Here is a 21,412-nt window from a genome sequence, read left to right on the forward strand (position 1 = left end):
TTCAGAAAGAACCTATAATCTGTTTTTAAAGCTAGGAAGTAAAATATATATATATATATATATATATATTTTTTTTTTCTTCGAAGTGCATTCTTGTAAGATGTAACAGAGAAGAGAAGGTTTAGCGAGTTTCGAGGTTGGAGGTTCAATAACAAGCACTGAAACACGTTTATTTATTCCAACATGCTCCGGAAGATCACTATTTCAATTTATCATCCCAATCTTGTATATTCTTCCTTCAACCCCTTAATTACCCGCCAACTATCTGTTTCCTCGTTCCCGCCAAACCCATCGTATTTGAAATCACTATGCTCCAACGGTCGGCTGAGAGAAGCTTTGGTGGAAATGGCTGCTCAAGGCATTGCTATGATGTTTGAAGGCTACGATACCTTGTTGAATGAGTGTGTGAACCAAAGGGCTATTAGAGAAGGCCAAAGAGTGCATGCCCACATGATTAAAACCTGTTATCTCCCACCGGTCTACCTAAGGACTCGGCTAATCGTTTTGTACAGTAAATGTGATTGTCTGGGTGATGCACAGAGGGTGCTTGACGAAATGACTCTTCGAAACGTGGTGTCATGGACGGCCATGATTTCGGCTTATGCTCAGAGGGGGTATTCCTCCGAAGCCTTGAATCTTTTTGTGAAAATGTTAAGATCAGGTATTCTTGGTTTTTGCTTATCTATGAAACATTGTCTTGTTGTAATAAACTAATACTTTTGAATAAGAGGGAGGTTTTACTGAAAGCATATTGAAAAGAAAGATGTAAAATTACTACAAGAAAAATGAAATCTTCCAAACTTCACTACGGTGTTGATCCAAATATTGTAGACTTAACATCTCTTCTTTCCTTTGATCACATGTAGATTTTGCAGGTACAGAACCTAATGAGTTTACTTTCGCGACTGTACTCACTTCATGTACTGGTCCTTCAGGCTGTAACTTGGGAAGGCAAATCCACTCTCTCATAATAAAAAGGAATTTTGAATCACATATATATGTTGGGAGTTCACTTCTTGACATGTATGCAAAATCTGGTAGAATCCATGAAGCCCACAGGATTTTCAAATGCATGCCAGAAAGGGATATTGTTTCTTGTACTGCTATAATCTCTGGCTATGCCCAACTGGGTCTTGATGAAGAGGCATTGAAACTATTCCGCCAGTTGCTGAGGGAAGGAATGATAGCAAACTATGTTACTTATGCCAGTGTCCTAACAGCTTTATCTGGGCTTGCTGCATTAGACCTTGGCAGGCAAGTTCATAACCATGTTCTTCGTTCCCAACTGCCCTCATATGTGGTTCTTCAGAACTCTTTGATTGATATGTACTCAAAATGTGGGGGCCTCTGTTACTCTAGAAGGATCTTTGATAGTATGAATGAAAGAACTGTTATATCCTGGAATGCAATGCTTGTCGGATATAGTAAACATGGAATGGGAAGAGAGGTGGTGGAGCTTTTCAAATTAATGAGAGAAGAAAACCAGGTCAAGCCTGACAGTGTAACTTTTCTTGCTGTTTTATCTGGTTGCAGCCATGGAGGGATGGAAAATAAAGGGCTGGAAATTTTTGATGAGATGGCAATTACAAGGGATGGAGAGGAGCCAGAGATGGAGCATTATGGATGCGTTGTTGATCTGCTTGGTCGTGCTGGTCGAGTAGAAGAGGCTTTGGAGTTCATCAAAAAAATGCCTTTTGAGCCAACTGCTGCTATATGGGGTTCACTTTTAGGTGCTTGTCGAGTCCATTCAAATGTTGAAGTAGGTGAATTTGTGGGTCATCGGCTTTTAGAAATTGAGCCTGAAAACGCCGGGAATTATGTGATCCTTTCTAATTTATATGCCTCAGCAGGGAGATGGGAAGATGTAGGGACCATAAGGGAATTAATGAAGGAGAAGTTTGTCATAAAAGAACCAGGAAGAAGTTGGATTGAGCTTGATCAAATCCTACATACTTTTCATGCAAGTGATCGCTCCCATCCAAGAAGGGAAGAGGTGTCAGCAAAGGTGAGAGATTTATCAGTCAAGTTTAAGGAGGCTGGCTATGTTCCTGACTTGAGTTGTGTTTTATACGATGTTGATGAGGAGCAAAAGGAGAAGATACTTCTAGGCCACAGCGAAAAACTGGCTTTGGCTTTTGGGCTTATTGCTACCTCAGAAGGAGTGCCAATCCGTGTAATAAAAAACCTTCGAATTTGTGTTGATTGTCATAATTTTGCCAAGTTTTTCTCGAAGGTTTGTGGCAGAGAGGTGTCCCTGAGAGATAAAAACAGGTTCCATCGATTTGTTGGAGGAATTTGTTCTTGTGGAGATTACTGGTGAGTTTTGAAGACAGTTTGATTCCAAATCACCTTTATGCTTTACCGAGGAATGTTACATGAACAAACACGAAATCACGTGGTAGTGTATTGACCACAGAGGATGATGAGCTACAAGGGTCACCCTTTCAGGTCCGCCAAGTTTTGTTGAGATCATATTTTACCCAGATCATAGTAAAGATGCCAGTTCTTTTCAAATGGTATGATGCAGAAATGAAAGCAAATATGCACTTGCTTACTAAAGAAACAAACTGGCTGAATTTTGCTGGCTAAAAGAACATATCAAAGTTCATCAAAAATGATGATGGTTAAAAGGATTCCACTCTACTTTCTCGGTGCTGTTTGATCCTTGAGTTTTGGTAAAGCCTTATTTCTTCTGGTTTCTGAATACAGCTACATATGATTGAATGGGAGCCTTGGCGCAAGTCCAGAAATTCGGAAATCATAAGTCTTTCTATTTTAGTTCTCGGAAAGATATGGAGGAGCCTTCCTAAGATGATGTTGCCTGTGACCTTTTTCTAGCCAAGAAAAAAACTTTTAATTTGATTATTCTTTATAAATTGATACAGTAAGATTTATTTTTGTGCAATTTTTATTATATATATATATATACGGAAATTCTATGGTGGGGACGATCCGCATGTAGTCCGCAACATAAACGAACTACATATATATATATATATATATTTTCTAACCACCACCACCACCCCCCCCCCCCCCCTCTCTTTCTCTCTAATGCAATTTAGGGTTGGCATAAACAGACACCAAAATCTATTAGCATTTGATAGGGACGGGGCCAGGATTTCGTGTTTAGGGACGGCAAGTTATAATTTTTATTTGGATGAAGTTGTAATTGATGATACCGTTTTTTATTATTATTATTTTTATTTTTATTTTTTAAATACTAACTTATAAATATGTACTCACTTTTTAATACTTTTAACACTGATACAAGTAGTTTTTTTTTTTTTTTTTTTTTTAAATTATTACACACAGATACAATTTGTTGATCAAATTCGTACATAGGGAGGGTTTGGGTCGAGTTGGGTATGTTTGTTGGTTAATTGCGGGTACGATCTGAGATGGTTTGGAAGCCCAAACCTCCAAACGCAGCCCAACAAATCTTCCAGTCTAAAAAATTTCTCATCGAAACGACACCGTTCGCTTGTCCTGCCTTCACTCTCTTCAGCAAAACGCCTTTCGATCACAAACCGAGGGCTCTCTCTCAGTGTCTCTCTCTCTCTCTCTCTTTCTCTCTTCTCTGTCTGTGTGAAGCAAAAGGACCCTGAGATCATGCCGGTCCCGACGGCCTTCACCAGCGCCTCGAACATGCTCCGGCGCCGTCTGCTGCCGACGCTCCGAACTCGAGGGGCCGGCTCCGACGGTCCGAGCCGTTGGACGACTCCCGGCGACGTTCCACCAAAGGGCATACTCTTCAACAGGACACCACCACCACCTGGGCAGTCTCGCAAGTGGGAAGACTGGGAGCTTCCTTGCTACATCACCAGCTTCCTCACCATAGTCATTCTCGGTGTCGGACTCGACGCCAAGCCTGATCTGACCATCGAAACTTGGGCCCACAAGAAGGCCTTGGAACGGCTCGAGATGGAGAAGTTGGCTTCCTCTGGCTCCGCTGATTCCGATTGATAACTTGGATCCGGGTATGGCGGTGTCCTTCGATCGAAGCCCCTTTTTGAGTTTAACGTGTTTTGAATGAGGGTAATGGGGATTGGGGTTTATTATTTTGGGTGGGGGGATGATGAGTGTTGTTGATATTGTAGTTTCAATAATGTTTTTCAAAATTCTGGAATTGGGTTCTTGCGAAAGCTTGATTAACTGCCATGGATATTATTTGACTTAGTTAATGTCTTTCCTTTCTCAAAATTTACGGTTTTTATGTTTATAAGATGTTGAAAATTGATATTTCAACTTGTTCCTTTTGCGCAAGCATGTTGAATTTGATGGTTGGGCTTTAGTTTCCATTTCGAGAATTTCGTTTTGTTCTATAACTTTGATTCTTCTCTATTATATGCTCAAATTCAAAATTAGGATTGAACTTGAATTTGATCGTTTATATCCATGTTAAGTGGCTCACTATAATAAATTGCTTCCAGTATTGCCTTGTTCACACCACCATAAAATTTATCTTAAGATTAAGATGCTTACTTTTTCATTTACAATTATTCAAATGAATACTATTAACTCCGTTTATACATAAAGTGTGAATCACTTCTACCCATGAATTATCAATTGTGTAGACTCCATGTAATTGGAGTCTAATTTGTTTTGGTGAATCTGTTGGTTGCTATGGAAACCCTTATAAGTCATGCTTCCATGGTATGATTTTGAAATTCATAAAAGCAATTGAACTTTGCAAATTTATCTTGATCAAGGTCTTTACCTGTTTTTTATATAGTAACCTGTTTAAGTTCATATCAAATTAGACATAAACGCTTGTGCTGTACGTGTGCGTGTGCTGTACATGTGCTTGTGCTGTTCTGCATTAGAATGAAGAGTTAAGACAATGCTTTTGCTATAGCCAAACCTTCTTAGACTTTTTTCCCTATATATATATATATATATACACATTTTTTTTTTTTTCCCCTACTTTTAAACTTTAAATTATTAGGGCATATTGAGGCATTGTGAGATGGGATTACCGTATAGTAGGTGGTTTTATGGTTTGAAATTTTTGACCTTTCCCTTGGAGATTATAGTCCACACGGAAAGTGTTTTATTGGGTTTATCATTGGATTATTTTTGTTCTAGCTATGATCTTAGACATGTATTCTTGTTGGTCCTTAAAGTATTTCTTTAACACTTCATTAGGTTATGCATTCAAGATATAATAGATTTATTGATATGGGGTAATCTTGTTCTGTTGTGCATTAGAATGTGAGGTACGAACAGGTAAAGATGCCTTTCATGCTCGTAAGGAGATAAATCAAATGTTTCAAGTGGTTTTAGGAATTGCTGGATTCAACTGGTTCTAGATAATATCACATTGTCAGTGTGTCTGTTCCTTTTTGTTTATTTTAATTCCATTACCGTCGCCATTATGCTGACAGGAAAAAGAAATGATATGCAATAGCCACTCCTTTGATTGGCTGCTTTGATCTTCAGCGTTGTCTTTTGCTAATTCGTTTGAAGCTTCTGATGCTAATTCTTCAAGCTCAAACTTTGTTTGACCCTGCTTTCGTTCATCAATAAGCATTTGAGTTATTTTCCTGCAATCTAATGTCTTCCACTCGCAAATTGGCCAAGCTTTTGCTTGGTGCCGTTCTCTTGTTGAAAATGGAACTGTTCCGCTGCCATTATTGTCTTGCAGGTTAAACATTCTTGTACATTTTTATTCTTCATGGGGTAAAATGTCAGTAATGCATTTCTTGGACTTTATGGTTTGCTCTTGAATTACTCCTTTTTGTTCTTGATTCCAATTATTGAAGACATGTATGATTATTATCTAATGCCCTGAATAGCTAAGCTATTTTATCTTTGCCCATTTTGATGGGCAAAAGTAACTAACTTTCCTTGGGCTCTACTTGCTATTCAGGAGTAAGAAAAAGTTACCTTATGTTAACTTTTCAATAGGAAGAAAAACTGATTTAAATTTTGGCTGAAGGCAACTATCAGCCTGACAGAAACTTGTACTTGCTAAAGCATCTCAATATCCCTATGAATTCTGCTCGAGGTACCAAATAGATTTATCAATATATATACAAGTGCTATGTATCAATATTTGATTGGTTTTAGTTATATTTATCCTTTTAAAAAGTCACTTCTCTATAATTAAATTATATTAATATGTTAACTAATAAAATATTTACACATGACATTTGCTATATATTTTGATAAATTTATTTGATCCTTCTAACAGTACTCTATGCCTATTGAAACCATAGGGATCATAATCGACAAATAAAAGGCATCCTCATAGCAACATCTTATAGATTTCTACTGCCACCATCTCTTGGCTTGTTTACAGCAGCTCCGACCTTAACCCTCTCCCCTTTGCACATTACCAAAAAGTATTTGAAACAAAGTCAGGCTCTTTTTTCGACGAATTTTAAAACTAGTATGATTAATCAATCCCTAACCATTTAACTATTTGAGGGAATGTTGTCCAAAAAAAAAACTACTATTTGAGGGAACCCGCAAAGGTTTATGGATCTGGGCCTTAAAACTTTAAATTAAGAAATGGATCGCTTAAGGATTCGCCTTTACCTTTAGTATTAAAAAATAAAAATAAAAATAAAAATAAAAATAAATAATATTATGATTTGTCAATTCTACCTTGACATGATATTGACAATCACAAAGGAAGCCAAGTGGTTATTGAAAATCTAATAAAGGAATCTAATAAGGGAAAGAGTACCTTTTTAATCGCAACCAATCATCATATAATATGTAGATCATCCTGATTTTATAATTAAAAAAAATACACAATTTTAATAAATAAATAAATAAAAATTGTATATATACGTTTTTTTTTTTACCGTGATTTGATATTGAATCACATCACTCATACAATATAATTCAAGTAAATTGGATAGTTTACTAAAATAAAATTGACTAAATATTTTATTGGATCACATACATCCCACATGATAGCATGTTCGTTGCCCAACCATCAAATGTACGCCTACATTTCAATTTCCACCGCTTCCAGTAGGATTTGTGTCATATGCACCATAATTTGGATGTGAATTATGGTAAAATTTTATATATATGTATGTATACATGTAAATGTATAGCATGTGGTTCGTTTAATGTCTATTTGGAAGAAAAGGGTGAGTTGTATCCTGGTGATTTTTAAACAAAAGTTGCAGAGCAATATAAGTTGTTTCCTGGTGTTTTAAGCAAAAGCTGAAGAGCAATCTCGTAGACCTAGTAATACATAATACTGCGGCAGTGTCAGAAGAAGAAATTGATTTGTCTGTGCAGTTCGACATCTTCTAAGAAATTTCGAGTAGGATTCAGAAGTCAGAAGCACGTTTCAATGCTTAAAGAATACACATTTAACAGGAGCTTCAGGATCATGTTGTATTCAACTCTGGCATCCAGTTTTTTTTTTTTTTTTTTTTTTGGTTATATATATATATATAGTCATAGTCCTCACCAAGCATTGAGATTAAATTAAAAATAATAATAATAATTATAAAAAACAAACAAACAAAAATAACACTGCATGACAGTTCATTAGCACTTAGGAGATTAGATATTTGAGTGAAGTAGCATAATTAGGTGAAGCCCTTATTCCCAATTGCCCATGAAACAGACTACATTTCTTGATCTACTCCTTTTCCAAGTCCAACACACCGCTTTCAAATTACCACTTTTCTTCGTGTATAAAGGCTAGCCGATCCAACCTTATCTCTTTGGAATTATAAATAATAATCATAATAATAGCAATAATATTACATCAAAAACCAAGTATTTACTTATTATAATATTGCTATTAAAAGCAGTCACAATTGATAATTATATTAGTACTATTAATATATGTATGTATTTATATATTTGCTGGGGTTTTGCTGTCTCTTTGACCTTAGGATTAAGACACTCATATCTAATAGATCTAACTTGGGTTAAACCAAGGAAGGAAAGGTTTTGAGATTTAAAAGGAGATCAGAGAGATGGGTGATTTTTATTCTCACGAACTTTCTGCATCGATCTTTTTCCATATATTCTATATTCTCACAACGCACATGGAGTAAAGTTTACCCACGTGGTTTCAAATTTGTTCATTGGTTTCGTTTTCGAATATAATTTCCTATTTTATTAATTTCATTCTCAAATTATTTAAGTTTTACAGTATTTCCCAATGGAATGGTTAATTAGGATATGAACATTTTCTATGTGCTTTTGTAATTCTGCCTTTTCAACTTCTTTGTTATCATCATCTAATGCCGTAAAATAAAAATAAATTCCACTCGTCAATTTTTTTAACAATATAGTATGATAACATATTGATATGACATTCCAACTTTCTTTTTTAAAGAGGAAATAAAAAAAATAAAAAAAACATAGAAATAATTGTACAAGTTTATCCGCATCCAATCGTTAATATGCAAACTTGGTCATTCTGTATTCAATTAATAATTTGATATATTACATAGAATAATAGATCTGAATGTTCCGAACATAAAGGAGTGAGAAGTGAAGAAGTTGGAAATGGCGGCATGGGAAAGATTGGCAATGAAATACAATGAGGACAATTAACTTAAAATATGTCAAAGTTCAACAAATAAATGATCATTTAAATTGTAGAGATTATAGATTTATCTACTCCACTGCTTTACAGTGGGACCCCAAATTTCTGGTTGTAGAGCCATTGTTTCTCTGGATGTTTGCCATCCTACCTACTTAATTGTCTATTTTGATTGAACTTAGTTTATTGGGTATTTGACTAAACAGTAATTTGCTTTGCTTTCCAAATCAACCCAACAAAACCACTGTGTCACAAATTTTATCTTTTGAAGAAGAAATGCATAATATAATAATTATTATTATTATTATTTTTTAATATTGGCATTAGCAGCGCCTCGCGGGCGCAAGTAGCAGCGCCTTACCACTGAGCTATGCTGCTTCGTTCATAATATAATTATTCAAATTTAAATTCTTTCGCCTTCAACTATCGTATCAATAGAAATTATATTTAATATATTATTCTATTGATATTTATTAATATTTTTGTTTTTGGTTTTTTTTCTTTGAAGAATACAAACAAACAATGAATTAATTCCCATCTTCTCATGTCACGGGTTGATTTAATCTTTTTAAAAGCAGGGTGAATTAATTTGTGATTCACAAAATTAATGTGACCTAAATTCTGCAGATTTTGTCTATAAAGAAAATCGTCTTTTTTTTTTTTTTTTTTTTTTTTCCCCTGAGACTTTATGTTAGGGAAAAACAAAAAAGTTAAATATAATAATAAAATCTTACATCGTTACTATTAATTATTAAATTTAAGCTATGTAAGTCCCTCTAGCCTTTTGCCTTTTCTAGAGAATGGGGTGGAAACCAAAAAAAAAAAAAAAGGAAGAAGAAGAAGAAGAATAAAAGTGGATTCTTCTTTTTTATTTTTTTATTTAGAGGTGAGGACCGTGAGGTTGTGCTGGGAGACAAAGTTGAGTCGCACTCAATCATTTGTTTGGGAAAAAAATAAGAGAAAATTAAAAGAAGAAGAAAAACGTCTGTCGGTGGGAGAGCAGTGCACGAGGAAATGGACCATCCTCTCCTCTGACGGTGCACCCACTGCCTCACTGCCTTTTTTGAGAATTTTTCTTTGTTTTATATAAATCGGTATACACATTAGATGCTATTAGACCATCCCCAAATTATTTTTTTAAAATAAAAAATATTTTTCATATAATAAAAAAAAATTTAAAATATAAAAAATGAAATTTAAAATTTTTTTTTAACAATATTCTTTTTATCATATTTTTTATTTTTATTTTATCAATGAAGTATATTTTTTTTCTTTTTTTTTTACTTTTGATAATAAATAGTAATTAAAATATATTAATATAATATAATAATTTTAGAATTTGATAAATATTATATATAAAAAATATATCTGGCTTTTTATAAAAATTTGAAATTTATTTTTAAAAATTGTTTATTCGAAATAAAAAATTTATAAAAAACCTATTGAAAATGCTCTGATAATCTATTTATAATTGAACATGTCATGATATGGCAACTATGTGTTTTATTTTAATATCATATTAACATGTTACAATATTTTATATTTGAGACATGTTTTATCATGCGTTTGATTTTTATTTTTTTTGAATTGAAAATAATTTGTTTATTTCAATTGTTTGTTCGTATGAATTGTAATAGTTAGATATTTTAATTAATCATAAATTTAAATAAGAAAAAAAAGCATAACCATAGAATACATCACAATTTGACATTGTCTTGGTTTTTAGTTTTTATTTTATTTTTTTAATTTTTTCTTTTATAAATAATTAGTATGTTTAATAAATTTTTGTTATCAATAACACTAATAAATAAATAAATTATACATGATTTAGTAAAAATAAAAAATTTAACACATTAACAAACACGACATATAATTAAAATAAACACATTAAAAGATCCTAATTGAGACATGTTATTCAAAATAAACAAAATAATTAGTTCTTTTGGACACTAACAAAACAAAGTTGCTTTTATATGTTTTCTTATTTTTCTCTTGCTAATAAAAAAAAAAAAAAAAGTAGTTTAAGATTTGGAAAGGCAAAAAACAACAAAAACAAAAAGTAAAAAAGTGGTTTGTTGTGAGCTCATGCTGTTTTCTATGAATTTGGACATATATCGAGTACCAAAGTGGACCCCACACCAGCTGGCAATCTAAGCTTCATCATCCTACGTGGATTTGGCACTGCATGACTCAGCAATTATAATAATAAACAATTATAAAATGCAGCATGAATCCTAATATACGACAAAATGTTTCAGCAAAATTAGAGCATGGAATACACGTAACACTCAGTATTTTGGTATCACGGGCACAGTTATTTACTTCCAACAACTTTAAAAAAATAAAAAAATAAAAAAAAATAAAAAATAAAGGCTTATTTATAATTATCAAACAAAACCAATATCGATAATCATTGGTGTAAAATGTTTTTGATCAACATAACTTTTTAATAAATAGAAATAAAGAAAATTGTTTCGCAATTACCAATCAAATGGAGTATTAAATTAAGTGGGTATAATAATTAAATGAACCATAAACATATCATAAACAGTGTGATAATGCTAAATTGTTATCTTCTCTCTTTCTCTCTCTCTCTCTCTCTATTTTGTGGTACCAAATCCATCACCTAATTATAGTCCATAAAACATAAAATGATAAAAATATGTATATATAATAATATTATTTATTTATTCATATTTATTTATTTTTTTTGTTGCTAATATTTAAACTAGTTAAATCTTTGGATAAACTTCTTCACAACTTTGAACTAGACAGATTAAATGGGCGTATCTTGCAAAAGATTTGGTCATTTAAAAAAAAAGAAAAAAAAAATCGTGGCATTAAACATCCATACACATAGTCTTTCTTTAAAATTTGATCATTGAGTAGGCATTGTCTCCTCAATAAATTAAAGCAAAATACCCCTGTTGGCATATTCAATGCATTTAACCACTTCTTTTCCTTTTTGCCGTTTTCAGTTTTATCTTTTTATTTTTAGAAATTATAAGGAAAAAGAAAACAAAAATTTGTGTAACCCTTGTCCATCAAATTATTTCAGAGAAAAGCAAGATTACTGTCATCAATGGTAAACATTGCAATAACTTAAAGATACGTATAAAAATTACTACTTATGAAAATATCATAATTAAAATGACCTTTTTTCACACGCACCAAATCATTTACATATAACCTTAAAATCTTCATAGTTAGATTAGGTCAGATTTCTACATTTGGAATGGACATTAATTTAGCAGCTGAAAAGTTATCATTTTCTGTCAATAAGGTCGTTAGTCGCATAAGAAAAATGAGGTATACTATACAATACAATAACTACTAATATTGACCCACTTTATTGCCACACATAAAAGTGTTTTTGCTAGCAAAAGTTATAAACAAAACATTGGTCCATGCCTCCAAAAAAAAAAAAAAAAAAAGATTAAAAAATAACATCATTGGTCCCACCAAAATTATTGTTGTTTTTTCTTTCTTCTTTCTTCCCATGTTTTTCTAATTTTTAATTTTGTTTTAAGTTTTTGATAACATTCTTCCTTCTTGTTTTTTCAAACTCACCAACAATTCCACAACATTTTCACACAATTTTTAAACCACATTCTACAATGAGTGCAACGCTTCGCCAACCGTTGATATTCTGATCAACGGTAGCACCCAATGACCCAAAATTATGTTTTAGTGTCGAATAAAAAAAAAAATAATAATAATAATAAAAAATGAATGCCTAATCCGTAAATGGAAGAAAAAAACATTGGACAGTACAGCTTCCATGGGCCCCTCGTGATGGTAGCAATAAGATGAAATGACAAACTGGGTCCCACTTGAGACCCCACATCAATCAAACGGTTCAATAATAAACGAGGCGAGGGATTGAAGAGTCAATGACACTGACAGACCGGTAATTCTGTAAAGACAGCGATGGCAGTTTAGGTATACCAGTAAATCTTGCACGTAACGCATAACGTAACCGGTAATAACCGGTAACCTTCCGTCCACCGACAGCCTCACCCGGTCACCACTCCACTCCATTTCTCATCGAGTCCGTACGCAGCCAGCCCAAGCCTTCAGACCCTTTTTAAATACCGCCTTCGCGCACTTGCTCTTACTCGTAACTCAGCCAATGTCTTTCCAAAGCTTCGAAAGAGAAAACTCGCTGGTCGGACCTGCTTATATAAGTACAGCTATAAATATAGTGAGAGAAAGTGTTGGAGAGAGAATACGAGAGAGAAAGTGAAGTGATAATCCCGAAGATTGTCTGCTTCCAATTTGCATTGTCAAAAGCTAAGCAAAAACCAAAAAAAAAAAAGCTTCTGTAAGTTCGGCATTTACTCGGTCTTTGTGTTTTCACTGTTATTTACGGCTTTTATTATTATTATTATTATTTTTTTCGCTCGTTGTTGTTTTTCCTTGGTGATATATATATATATATTTTTTTTTCCCTCTTTGATGGTGATTGTAACTGATGAAAAACCGCGAAAATTGACAAGACGGAAAGTTTCTTTTTTTCTTTGAATTTTTTGTTATTATTCGCGATGGAGTTGCTTTGATCTGGAGCTTGTTCATGAATCACTGGAATTTTGTCAGTTTCTCTTACAATTTGGCTTTTCTCTGATTTTTTGGTTTGTGCCAAAATGCGAAACTTCGCATGTCTCTCTTTCTCCCTCTGTTTTCCAGCTGAATTTTGGAGGTTTGAATTCCTGAATTTTGGCCTTTTTCTCTTTTTAGCTACTGATCATATAAACGATTCCTAGCTTTTACTACTCGCTGCGCTTGTTTTGTTTAACATTTTCTCAATTTCGTAATAAGAACAACGAAGAAGTAAACATTCGTCGCTTCAAATCTCCAAGTTGAAGCTTCTCATTTTTTTTTAATTTTTTAATTTTTAATTTTTTTTTTATAATTTTGTTTTCGTTAAGTCGACGTCCTTTCTTTGTGGTCCAGGTCTCACCACATCAACAATTAGGACTTACCGACGGTGAGTTTGGAGTGTCACGGCAATACCATTATCGAAAATTGACTTCTAAGTAGGATTGCTATGTAAGCAGTCTTTCATGGGAATGGAAAGTTTCTTTCATTTCTATTTGCATTTGATAGTCTAATAGATTTCAGATCAATTTGGTTGGATGGTTTATTTTTCCATCACATGCATTTAGGTGTGTTTTATTTTATTTTTTAATTTTTTGAAGAAAAAATGTAGAAACTAGAAACAGGCGTGTAAAATGTTTGAGGTTTAGGCCTTTTTATCCGAGGTTGAGATATCCTAGATTTACTGGGTTTGTGAATGAGAAAGTTTTGTTGTTTAGTCCATTGGCGTGGTCCCTCTTCTTCCCTGCTCTATTATTATTATTATTTCTATAGGCTTATTAATTTCATACCCAAAAAACATATTCAGGGTAGGTTTGAGATGGACTGGTTGAAGAACAGAGAGAGAAGGTTCTGTTTGAGCATGTTACTCCAGCTTTTTTGGTCCATCCATTATTAAACAATGGTAAAGTGAATATAGTTTTGCGTCTTCCGCCGTACCAGATGTTGTGAACTAAGATCATTTCACTTCTGGATTTGAGGTTTTCTTTCCAGTCTGTGCTTCTGGTTGCTTTATTCCTATTGTGTTTATACATCAATTCTATGAACTAGGATTTCCCATTTACCAACGCTAGTGTGTCTATTCACATATGACACATATTCTAGAAGTGTTTTTGATATCAATCTAGATTCCTGTGTAGGATTTTGTTTATGCTCTGTCCTAAGAGTTGTTTTGGGGATGATATGAAAGAGTGAACCTGGTGTTTTTTGATTGCGAATCCAGAAATTTTTATGGGTGGTAATTCATTCATTCTCTGCGATTAATTATGTATTGATGGGTAAATGGTTCTCCACTCTTTACCAGTTTGCCTTCCATTGCTTCCGCTGTTTTTGTGACAAAAATCGATAATAGAAATTGTTTGCTTACTATTATGCTATTTTGTATGAGTGTGTATTACTTGTTTGTTTTTGGTTATTGGAAAAGTCCGTGTAGATGATACAGTGATTTCTTATGGCAGATTCATTGAACAAAGGGCAGGAAGAAGTATTTCGTGCTTTTGAATGTGAAGGAAGTCACTCCATGAGAGGTAGGTGCTGGGGGATGCATTATGCGTCTAGAGTTGAATTTTTGTTTTCTATTACATGTAAAAGAAAAAGAAACTTAGTAAAGCTTATGATTTTAATCTTCCTTCACTGTCACAGCTTCTCCATTTGATTGTGGCGGCAGAATATAGATCTTCAATCATGAAGGAGGTTGACAAAAGTAAAATTACAAATAATAACCAGACAAGGCGCTCTAAAAGAACTGAAAGGAGAGACCAAAAACTTAATCAACGGAATTCAGGCAAAACTTTGAATGGAAAAGACAGTCAATCTAGAGCATCTTATTCTAAACCAGACTCCAGTACTTTAGTAAGTGACTTGAACACGGGCACAGAGCCCTCTGAAGTTTATGAAAACATGGTTATACATTATGTGGATGATGTCAACAGGTTTGAAGAGCCATCTCAAGATCTGAAAGCCAATGAAATGATTTCCAAAGAGATCATGGAGGAAGTTTTAGATGGGAATTCTACTGATTTGGACGGAGAGCATAAGCAGGGGAAGGAAGAGGTTTCAGATCCTGAGACGACAAAGGATTCCTTATCATCTCAAGGGGATCCACTGACAACTGAGGATGAGAAAGCAGAAAAAGTTTCAAAAGTTGCAAAAAGTAATGCGAAGAGTAATTCAATAGCAAGCAGTCAACGAGGATCCAAGGAGAAATCTGATCGTGAAATTAGCAAACCACAAGCCAGGGCATTACGTAATACTCCCAAAAAATCTAATAATGCAAATGGAAAGCCTTCAAGAGTTACCACCAAAAACTCCTATCAAAGCAATTCTAAAAGTGTCAATGTTCCTTCTAAACCTTCATCAGAATCCTCTGAGGGACTTGATGATAAGCCTGCTGAAGAGGTGAAAGGAAGTGATACCTTGGATGAGATCCCAAATGGTGCTCAGTTGGATGAGATCTCTAACGGCTTCCAACTGGATGAAACCACAAATGGTGCACACTCAGATGAGATTTCGAATGGTGCACACTCGGATGAGACCTCATATGGTGCGCACCTGGATGAGAACTCAAATGGTGAAAACCTGGATGAGACCTCAAATGGTGCACACCTGGATAAGACTTTACCTGGTGCCCAGAATGTTGGAAGTGACGATGATGCAGTTTATGCTGAAGAAAATGGTGAACATCAGTTTGAGACTTCTTTGCAAAAAAAGATTGAAGAAATGGAAATGAGAATTGAGAAACTTGAAGAAGAACTGCGAGAAGTTGCAGCTCTTGAAATTTCTCTCTATTCCATAGTACCAGAGCATGGGAGCTCTGCACATAAAGTGCACACACCTGCTCGCCGCCTTTCTAGACTTTATATTCATGCTTGCAAGCATTGGACCCAGTATAAGCGAGCAACAATTGCTAAAAACACTGTATCTGGGCTTATTTTGATTGCAAAATCATGTGGTAATGATGTCCCAAGGTAAACAGATTATCATGTTAATTTATGAATTGGAACTTTATTTTTCTTATGTTTTTAAACGACTTCAATTGTTGGAAACTACAAATGACATTTTTTTTCCTTTCTATGCATTAAGGTTGACCTTCTGGTTATCAAACACTGTTGTGCTAAGGGAAGTCATTTCTCAAGCATTTGGTGGTTCCTGCAACTCAAGTCCAGCAACGAAGTTTGCTAAGTCACATGGGAATGGCAAGGGAAATGAAATGAAGTCTACAGCACTGAAATGGAAGGGGAGTCCTGGTAGTAAACAAATAAATGGTTTTATGCAGTTTGTTGATGATTGGCAGGAGACAGGGACTTTCACTGCTGCACTAGAGAAAGTTGAATCCTGGATTTTCTCACGGATAGTTGAGTCAGTTTGGTGGCAGGTAAATCTACTGAAACTGTAGTGAGGGTTGCAATATAATTAATGGCCTCTGAGATGATGAAAACAATAATATATTCTTTTGCTCTTATTCTTTTATTGTTTTATTGGCTGGTGCCCGGCACTGTGAATACGCGTATCTGTTGCTTCATTTTGGTTCTTACATGGAATCTTATTTTTTAGGCTATGACTCCAAATATGCAATCTCCAGTTGATAACTTGTCCAATGATAAGACCTCTGGAAGACTGCTGGGACCAGCCCTGGGTGATCAGCAGCAAGGCAGCTTTTCTATCAGTCTGTGGAAAAATGCTTTCCAGGATGCCTCTCAACGACTCTGTCCTCTTCGAGCTGGGGGACATGAGTGTGGTTGCTTGCCTCTGTTGGCGAGAATGGTACACAATCTTTATTAACTATTCCCAGCAGCCTGTTGTTTCAACTCTTTTTTAATAAGCATTTGAATTTAATCTTAACCTTAGAAAGTTGTCTAGTCTTGATTAGGTTTTCAGCAAAGTAAGCTTTATAAGTTTCATACTTCCATTTGCTTTGGAGGGGTTAATTATAATTTATTGGTTTAGGTTATGGAACAATGTGTTGCCAGACTTGATGTAGCAATGTTCAATGCTATTTTGCGTGAGTCAGCTCATGAGATCCCTACTGATCCAGTGTCTGATCCCATCCTGGATCCCAAGGTTCTACCTATTCCAGCTGGGGATTTGAGTTTTGGTTCTGGTGCACAACTTAAAAATTCTGTACGTACCATACTCTCTCTCTCTCTCTCTCTCTCTCTGTTCCTGGAAGAGATGTGTTTTCATTAACTATCAAAATATGTCTTCAGGGAGTAACCTCTCTTTTATCAAAAATCCATGTTATAACATGGATTTTTCACCTGAAAGTGGAATTTTTTCTTTTTTCTTTTTCAACTGTTGTTCTTTTTTATGCTATAACACTAGGGGACTACTTCTTGTGCAGGTTGGAAGTTGGTCTCGATGGCTAACTGACATGTTCGGCATGGATGCTGATGATGCCCCGCAAGAAGATGATGACGGGCAGGGTGGAGATGGTGAACCTAAATCCTTCCTTCTTCTTAATTCCCTGAGTGATCTTCTGATGCTTCCAAAAGACATGCTTATGGACCGATCAATAAGAAAGGAGGTTGATTGATATTTAATCACATTTGTATTGCATTCTATAAATATTCATGATTACTACAAGTTGCTTCCTCAACATCAACTTATTGAACCGTCTGTTGCAATTGTCTTCTAGGTATGCCCATCAATTAGTCTTCCATTGATCAAGCGCATACTTTGCAACTTCACTCCAGATGAGTTCTGTCCAGATGCAGTTCCAGGTGCTGTGTTGGAGGCTCTAAATGCTGAGGTATGTTTATGTCTTCTTTTCATCTTGTAATGGAGACATACTTGTAGCCCTGCCAATTGATTTTCATTATCTACTTGTTTAAGCCTAAAATGTTATTCAGTTGTTATATAAGACCGCACTGCCAAAACTAAATATTTCTGTTCCATTCATTTAGAGCATTGTGGAGCGGAGATTGTCAGGGGACTCCCTAAGAAGCTTCCCTTATGCAGCGGCACCAGTTGTGTATACCCCTCCTCCATCTACTGCAGTGGCAGAAAAGATTTCAGAGGCAGGAGGGAGATCTGAATTGACAAGAAATGTATCTGTTCTACAGAGAAAGGGATATACCAGTGATGAGGAACTTGAGGAGTTAGATTGTCCTCTTGCTTCCATCATTGAAAAATTGCCATCATCACCAAATAACATAGAAAATGGAAATGGAAAACACAAGGAGGATACAAGGCAGACCTGCCTAAATGAAAGGTATGAGCTCCTCCTTGAGGTCTGGTCTGTATGAATGTTGGAACAGGGATTTTTGTATGTAAATCTGTGGTTCATGTAACAAAGGAAAATGTGGACAATACATAGATAAGTTGTTAATATTGGAAGATCAAAGAACATGATGGCTCAAAGTGTTTTTAAGAGATTTCAAATTTGTGGTGGACGCCGTGATATTTCTTGTATGGAGTTTTGATATCATATACAGCATTTACAGAGTACATTTTTGTTCAGTAAAATTTTTGCTGGCTTATTGAATTTAGTGCAATCTGGTTTACAAAAAATCGACGAACACTTGTCGATATCTTATTGAAATGGCATTGAAAATAAACAAAATATAAAATCGCTTATCAGAAACATAGCCCAAAAGAAGGATATCAGCGATTACTTTGAAACAATCCAAAATCTTCAAAATCCTCATCTACATTCTTTATGTGTGCTCGTGCAGCTTTAACAACAACTTAGCTATAGATTTTGAAAGCACGATAGTTGTAATATTTCATGTTCTTATACAGAGTTATATGCAAAACAAGTTGAATAGCGGAAGAGATTTTAGGAAATCCTACCCAACTAATTAGAACCATGACTAAAGCATCAATCTCCCGAGTTATTGTTCTCTAAAAGGCTTGAAACAACTTGAGCTTGCATGCTGAAACCTAATAGCTCTTTATTCTTGTTCTTCATGTGGAGAGTTGACATTGTGTGGTGGAATGCCGACTTTGGAACTTAAAAGTTGGAAGATTGATGATGGGTTTTTTGCCTCTTGCATGATAGAAGACTCAGATCGACTTGTTTGCTTATAAGATTGAAATGCACTGGAATTTGAGTGTTCAAAACCACTTGAGGACTCCATTGATGATGTCATTCCCTGCAGATGGGAGTAAACCCCAACCTTGTGGTTGACTACTTGTGAGCCTGAGGAAATGCTAACCCGTTTTTCGTTTGACATGTTCATTTTTCTTGAGTAACCCATTCCTTTATGTTTCCCTAGAAAGTGATGATAATTCATTTGCCTTTTTTTCTTTCTGTTTCCAATTCCCATGCTAAGAAACCTGGAACTTTCTTGCTTTTCCTGATTGTTTGAGACCCCAATTACTTCCAGCTTCTCTGCTTCTTTAGGTGGCTCTGTTTGGCCATTAACGATGGCGCCGACATTGTAGCTATTTATATCAAAGTTTGTTATAGCCTTAAAGCCCTTCAACTCAATACTTGCAATGTCAAAAGCTATTGCCGCTTCCTCTTCTGTGTCTGCTTGTATACAATAGAGAAAAAAGGAAAGCATCCAAGTTTAAATAACTGGAACTAACCTCCTCGAGACTTAATATAGAAGTGTTGAAAGAAACTTAACCAAAAGTTCCCAAGAAGCTGTCTTTTCCAGGACCCTTCCTGGCTTGCTATTTCCCAGTATTAGCATGCCTGATTCAGTGTTTCACATATAAGACAGAGAAAGGCATGAATGCGGAGTCTATTTGTACTTTTTACTTTTCTGCTCGATGAACAGTTAATATTCAATACCTTACCACACCACGGTACTTGGATTTGCCTCTTGAGAAGCTGTTACTACACCTACTGATTTATATAAGTTAGAAATATATGAAGTTATATATGTGAGGGTGGTATCAGAAACAATATAGTTGTGATGGATGCTAAGCCATGCATTTGTTATTGATTTTTACCTTCGAATTGCGGCAACAACATCGAGGTCTGTCATCTTTTCCATGGTCTTCAGTACCATCCCATAATCACTGATCTGCAACATAATTGTATATTTCTTACGTTTATGAGATCAAAATTATTGAATGCCAGCCCAACAGAGGTCTTCAAAAGATGATGAAGAGAAGTAATGGTATGTTAAGAATAAGAGACATGGTACCGGAAAATTGGTTTGTGCAGAGGTTCCCCAAAATTTTAGAGAAACCATGTCATGAGCCCTTGCAGCATTTTCTTCCTTCTCAAATCTCCCTGCTTAAACAGATAACCAAGCACATTAACTTAAGCATTGGCCAAATATATAGCTGAATATCATATTTCCTAGTTCTAACTTGAAGACTTTAATATACTTCCTTCTCTCTTACAGCAAGACGTTCTTAGTTTCACTCACCAAGATATACTGAAACATAGAAAAAAAAGAAAAAAAAAAAAAAGAAAGTAATTACTTCATATATGAAAGAATAAGATTAAAGAAGTACGGTATTAATTGAAGATTAGAATAGTAATTATATATATGGAAGGTGTAATTAATTACTTGTTCGCCCTTCTGTTGGTGTATAACCATTGTCATAAACATGAGCTACATATGTTTCTTTACCCTTCAGCCTGCATGCATATGGTTAGCACTTAGCAGAGAAACTATTTTTATGTGTCATGCAAAATATTTCTTAACGAGGTATAAATATGGTACTGAATACCAACTTTTGAACACCACGATATTTTGAGGATTTTATCCTAAATGCTCCTTTAAAATTTCCAAAATGTGCTGTACTTTCATCAGAAGCAGGATGATGAATTGGTGGAGGAAGCTGCCATCTGCTTGAATTTTTAAAGGACATTGATTTTTCTTCTGGGCTCTTCTCAGAAATTTACAACAGAGAGATTATTGTGAGTTAATTCCTGCATATTATACAACTGTTTTGAGGGAATTTCCTATACACAGAAAAACAAATATTTGTACATGGGTTGTAGATACACATGAAGTTTTTGTTTAATGTTATTTATCTACAAGCAAAACTCTCATGCAAAGGTTCTATGGGATTATTTGTGCAACAAAGAAAGTTACATGAAGATGTAACATATATGCTACTATACTATGATCTCTAAGAAGAATTATTGTGGTTAACTAAATTTTACCTATACTGTTCAGTTGAATTTCTACCAGATCCTCATGGAATTGAAAGATTGGGACAACTACAGTACTGCAGCAATAAGAAACTGTCAATAGCATTAGAACAGAAGTCATAATATTTACTTAAATATGAAAGAGATCATTTCTAAGCTTTTAGGCAGTTCCCTTTTTTGCCATAACTTCTTGAAAGTAGAAATTATAAAAAAACTGCATGCAAAACCTG

The 21,412-nt window shown here is 34.7% G+C and overlaps 4 protein-coding genes across 12 annotated transcripts; 3 read left to right on the forward strand and 1 right to left on the reverse strand.

The window, feature by feature from the left end:
- Positions 1 to 10: 10 nt before the first annotated feature.
- Positions 11 to 2,905, forward strand: LOC107432400 (putative pentatricopeptide repeat-containing protein At3g13770, mitochondrial). Of its 3 annotated transcripts, none has more exons than XM_025079685.3 (2): positions 11 to 661; positions 867 to 2,905. In XM_025079685.3, the coding sequence occupies exons 1-2, from the start codon at positions 184 to 186 to the stop codon at positions 2,318 to 2,320; spliced, it is 1,932 nt and encodes a 643-aa protein (XP_024935453.3). In that variant the 5' UTR covers positions 11 to 183; the 3' UTR covers positions 2,321 to 2,905. The 3 variants fall into 3 exon arrangements, with proteins under 3 accessions (XP_024935453.3, XP_015899014.3, XP_024922166.3); XM_016043528.4 differs by having other exon boundaries at positions 876 to 2,905; XM_025066398.3 differs by having other exon boundaries at positions 936 to 2,905.
- A 600-nt stretch (positions 2,906 to 3,505) lies between these two features.
- Positions 3,506 to 5,707, forward strand: LOC107432404 (uncharacterized). Its single transcript, XM_016043532.4, has 2 exons — positions 3,506 to 3,977; positions 5,385 to 5,707. The coding sequence occupies exon 1, from the start codon at positions 3,610 to 3,612 to the stop codon at positions 3,961 to 3,963; it is 354 nt and encodes a 117-aa protein (XP_015899018.1). The 5' UTR covers positions 3,506 to 3,609; the 3' UTR covers positions 3,964 to 3,977; positions 5,385 to 5,707.
- Positions 5,708 to 12,644: 6,937 nt separating this feature from the next.
- Positions 12,645 to 18,586, forward strand: LOC107432422 (uncharacterized). 7 transcript variants are annotated; one of them, XM_016043559.4, is made up of 10 exons: positions 13,657 to 14,027; positions 14,581 to 14,649; positions 14,765 to 14,974; positions 15,055 to 16,089; positions 16,205 to 16,496; positions 16,676 to 16,885; positions 17,069 to 17,242; positions 17,463 to 17,645; positions 17,757 to 17,870; positions 18,025 to 18,586. In XM_016043559.4, exons 4-10 carry the CDS (start codon positions 15,092 to 15,094, stop codon positions 18,364 to 18,366), a joined length of 2,313 nt encoding a protein of 770 aa, XP_015899045.3. In that variant the 5' UTR covers positions 13,657 to 14,027; positions 14,581 to 14,649; positions 14,765 to 14,974; positions 15,055 to 15,091; the 3' UTR covers positions 18,367 to 18,586. The 7 variants fall into 7 exon arrangements, with proteins under 7 accessions (XP_015899037.3, XP_015899044.3, XP_048321292.2 ...); XM_016043551.4 differs by lacking the exon at positions 13,657 to 14,027 and adding an exon at positions 12,645 to 12,851 and having other exon boundaries at positions 14,765 to 16,089; XM_016043558.4 differs by lacking the exon at positions 13,657 to 14,027 and adding an exon at positions 13,043 to 13,226 and having other exon boundaries at positions 14,765 to 16,089.
- Positions 18,587 to 19,014: 428 nt separating this feature from the next.
- Positions 19,015 to 20,896, reverse strand: LOC107432403 (AP2-like ethylene-responsive transcription factor BBM1). The gene is made up of 7 exons (XM_060812881.1): positions 20,760 to 20,896; positions 20,593 to 20,663; positions 20,221 to 20,309; positions 20,024 to 20,097; positions 19,868 to 19,913; positions 19,696 to 19,741; positions 19,015 to 19,595 (listed from the first exon to the last, which is right to left on the reverse strand). The coding sequence occupies exons 1-7, from the start codon at positions 20,894 to 20,896 to the stop codon at positions 19,015 to 19,017; spliced, it is 1,044 nt and encodes a 347-aa protein (XP_060668864.1).
- Positions 20,897 to 21,412: the final 516 nt, after the last annotated feature.

This window comes from Ziziphus jujuba, chromosome 11, assembly GCF_031755915.1.
Source record: "Ziziphus jujuba cultivar Dongzao chromosome 11, ASM3175591v1".
Classification (NCBI taxonomy): domain Eukaryota; kingdom Viridiplantae; phylum Streptophyta; class Magnoliopsida; order Rosales; family Rhamnaceae; genus Ziziphus; species Ziziphus jujuba.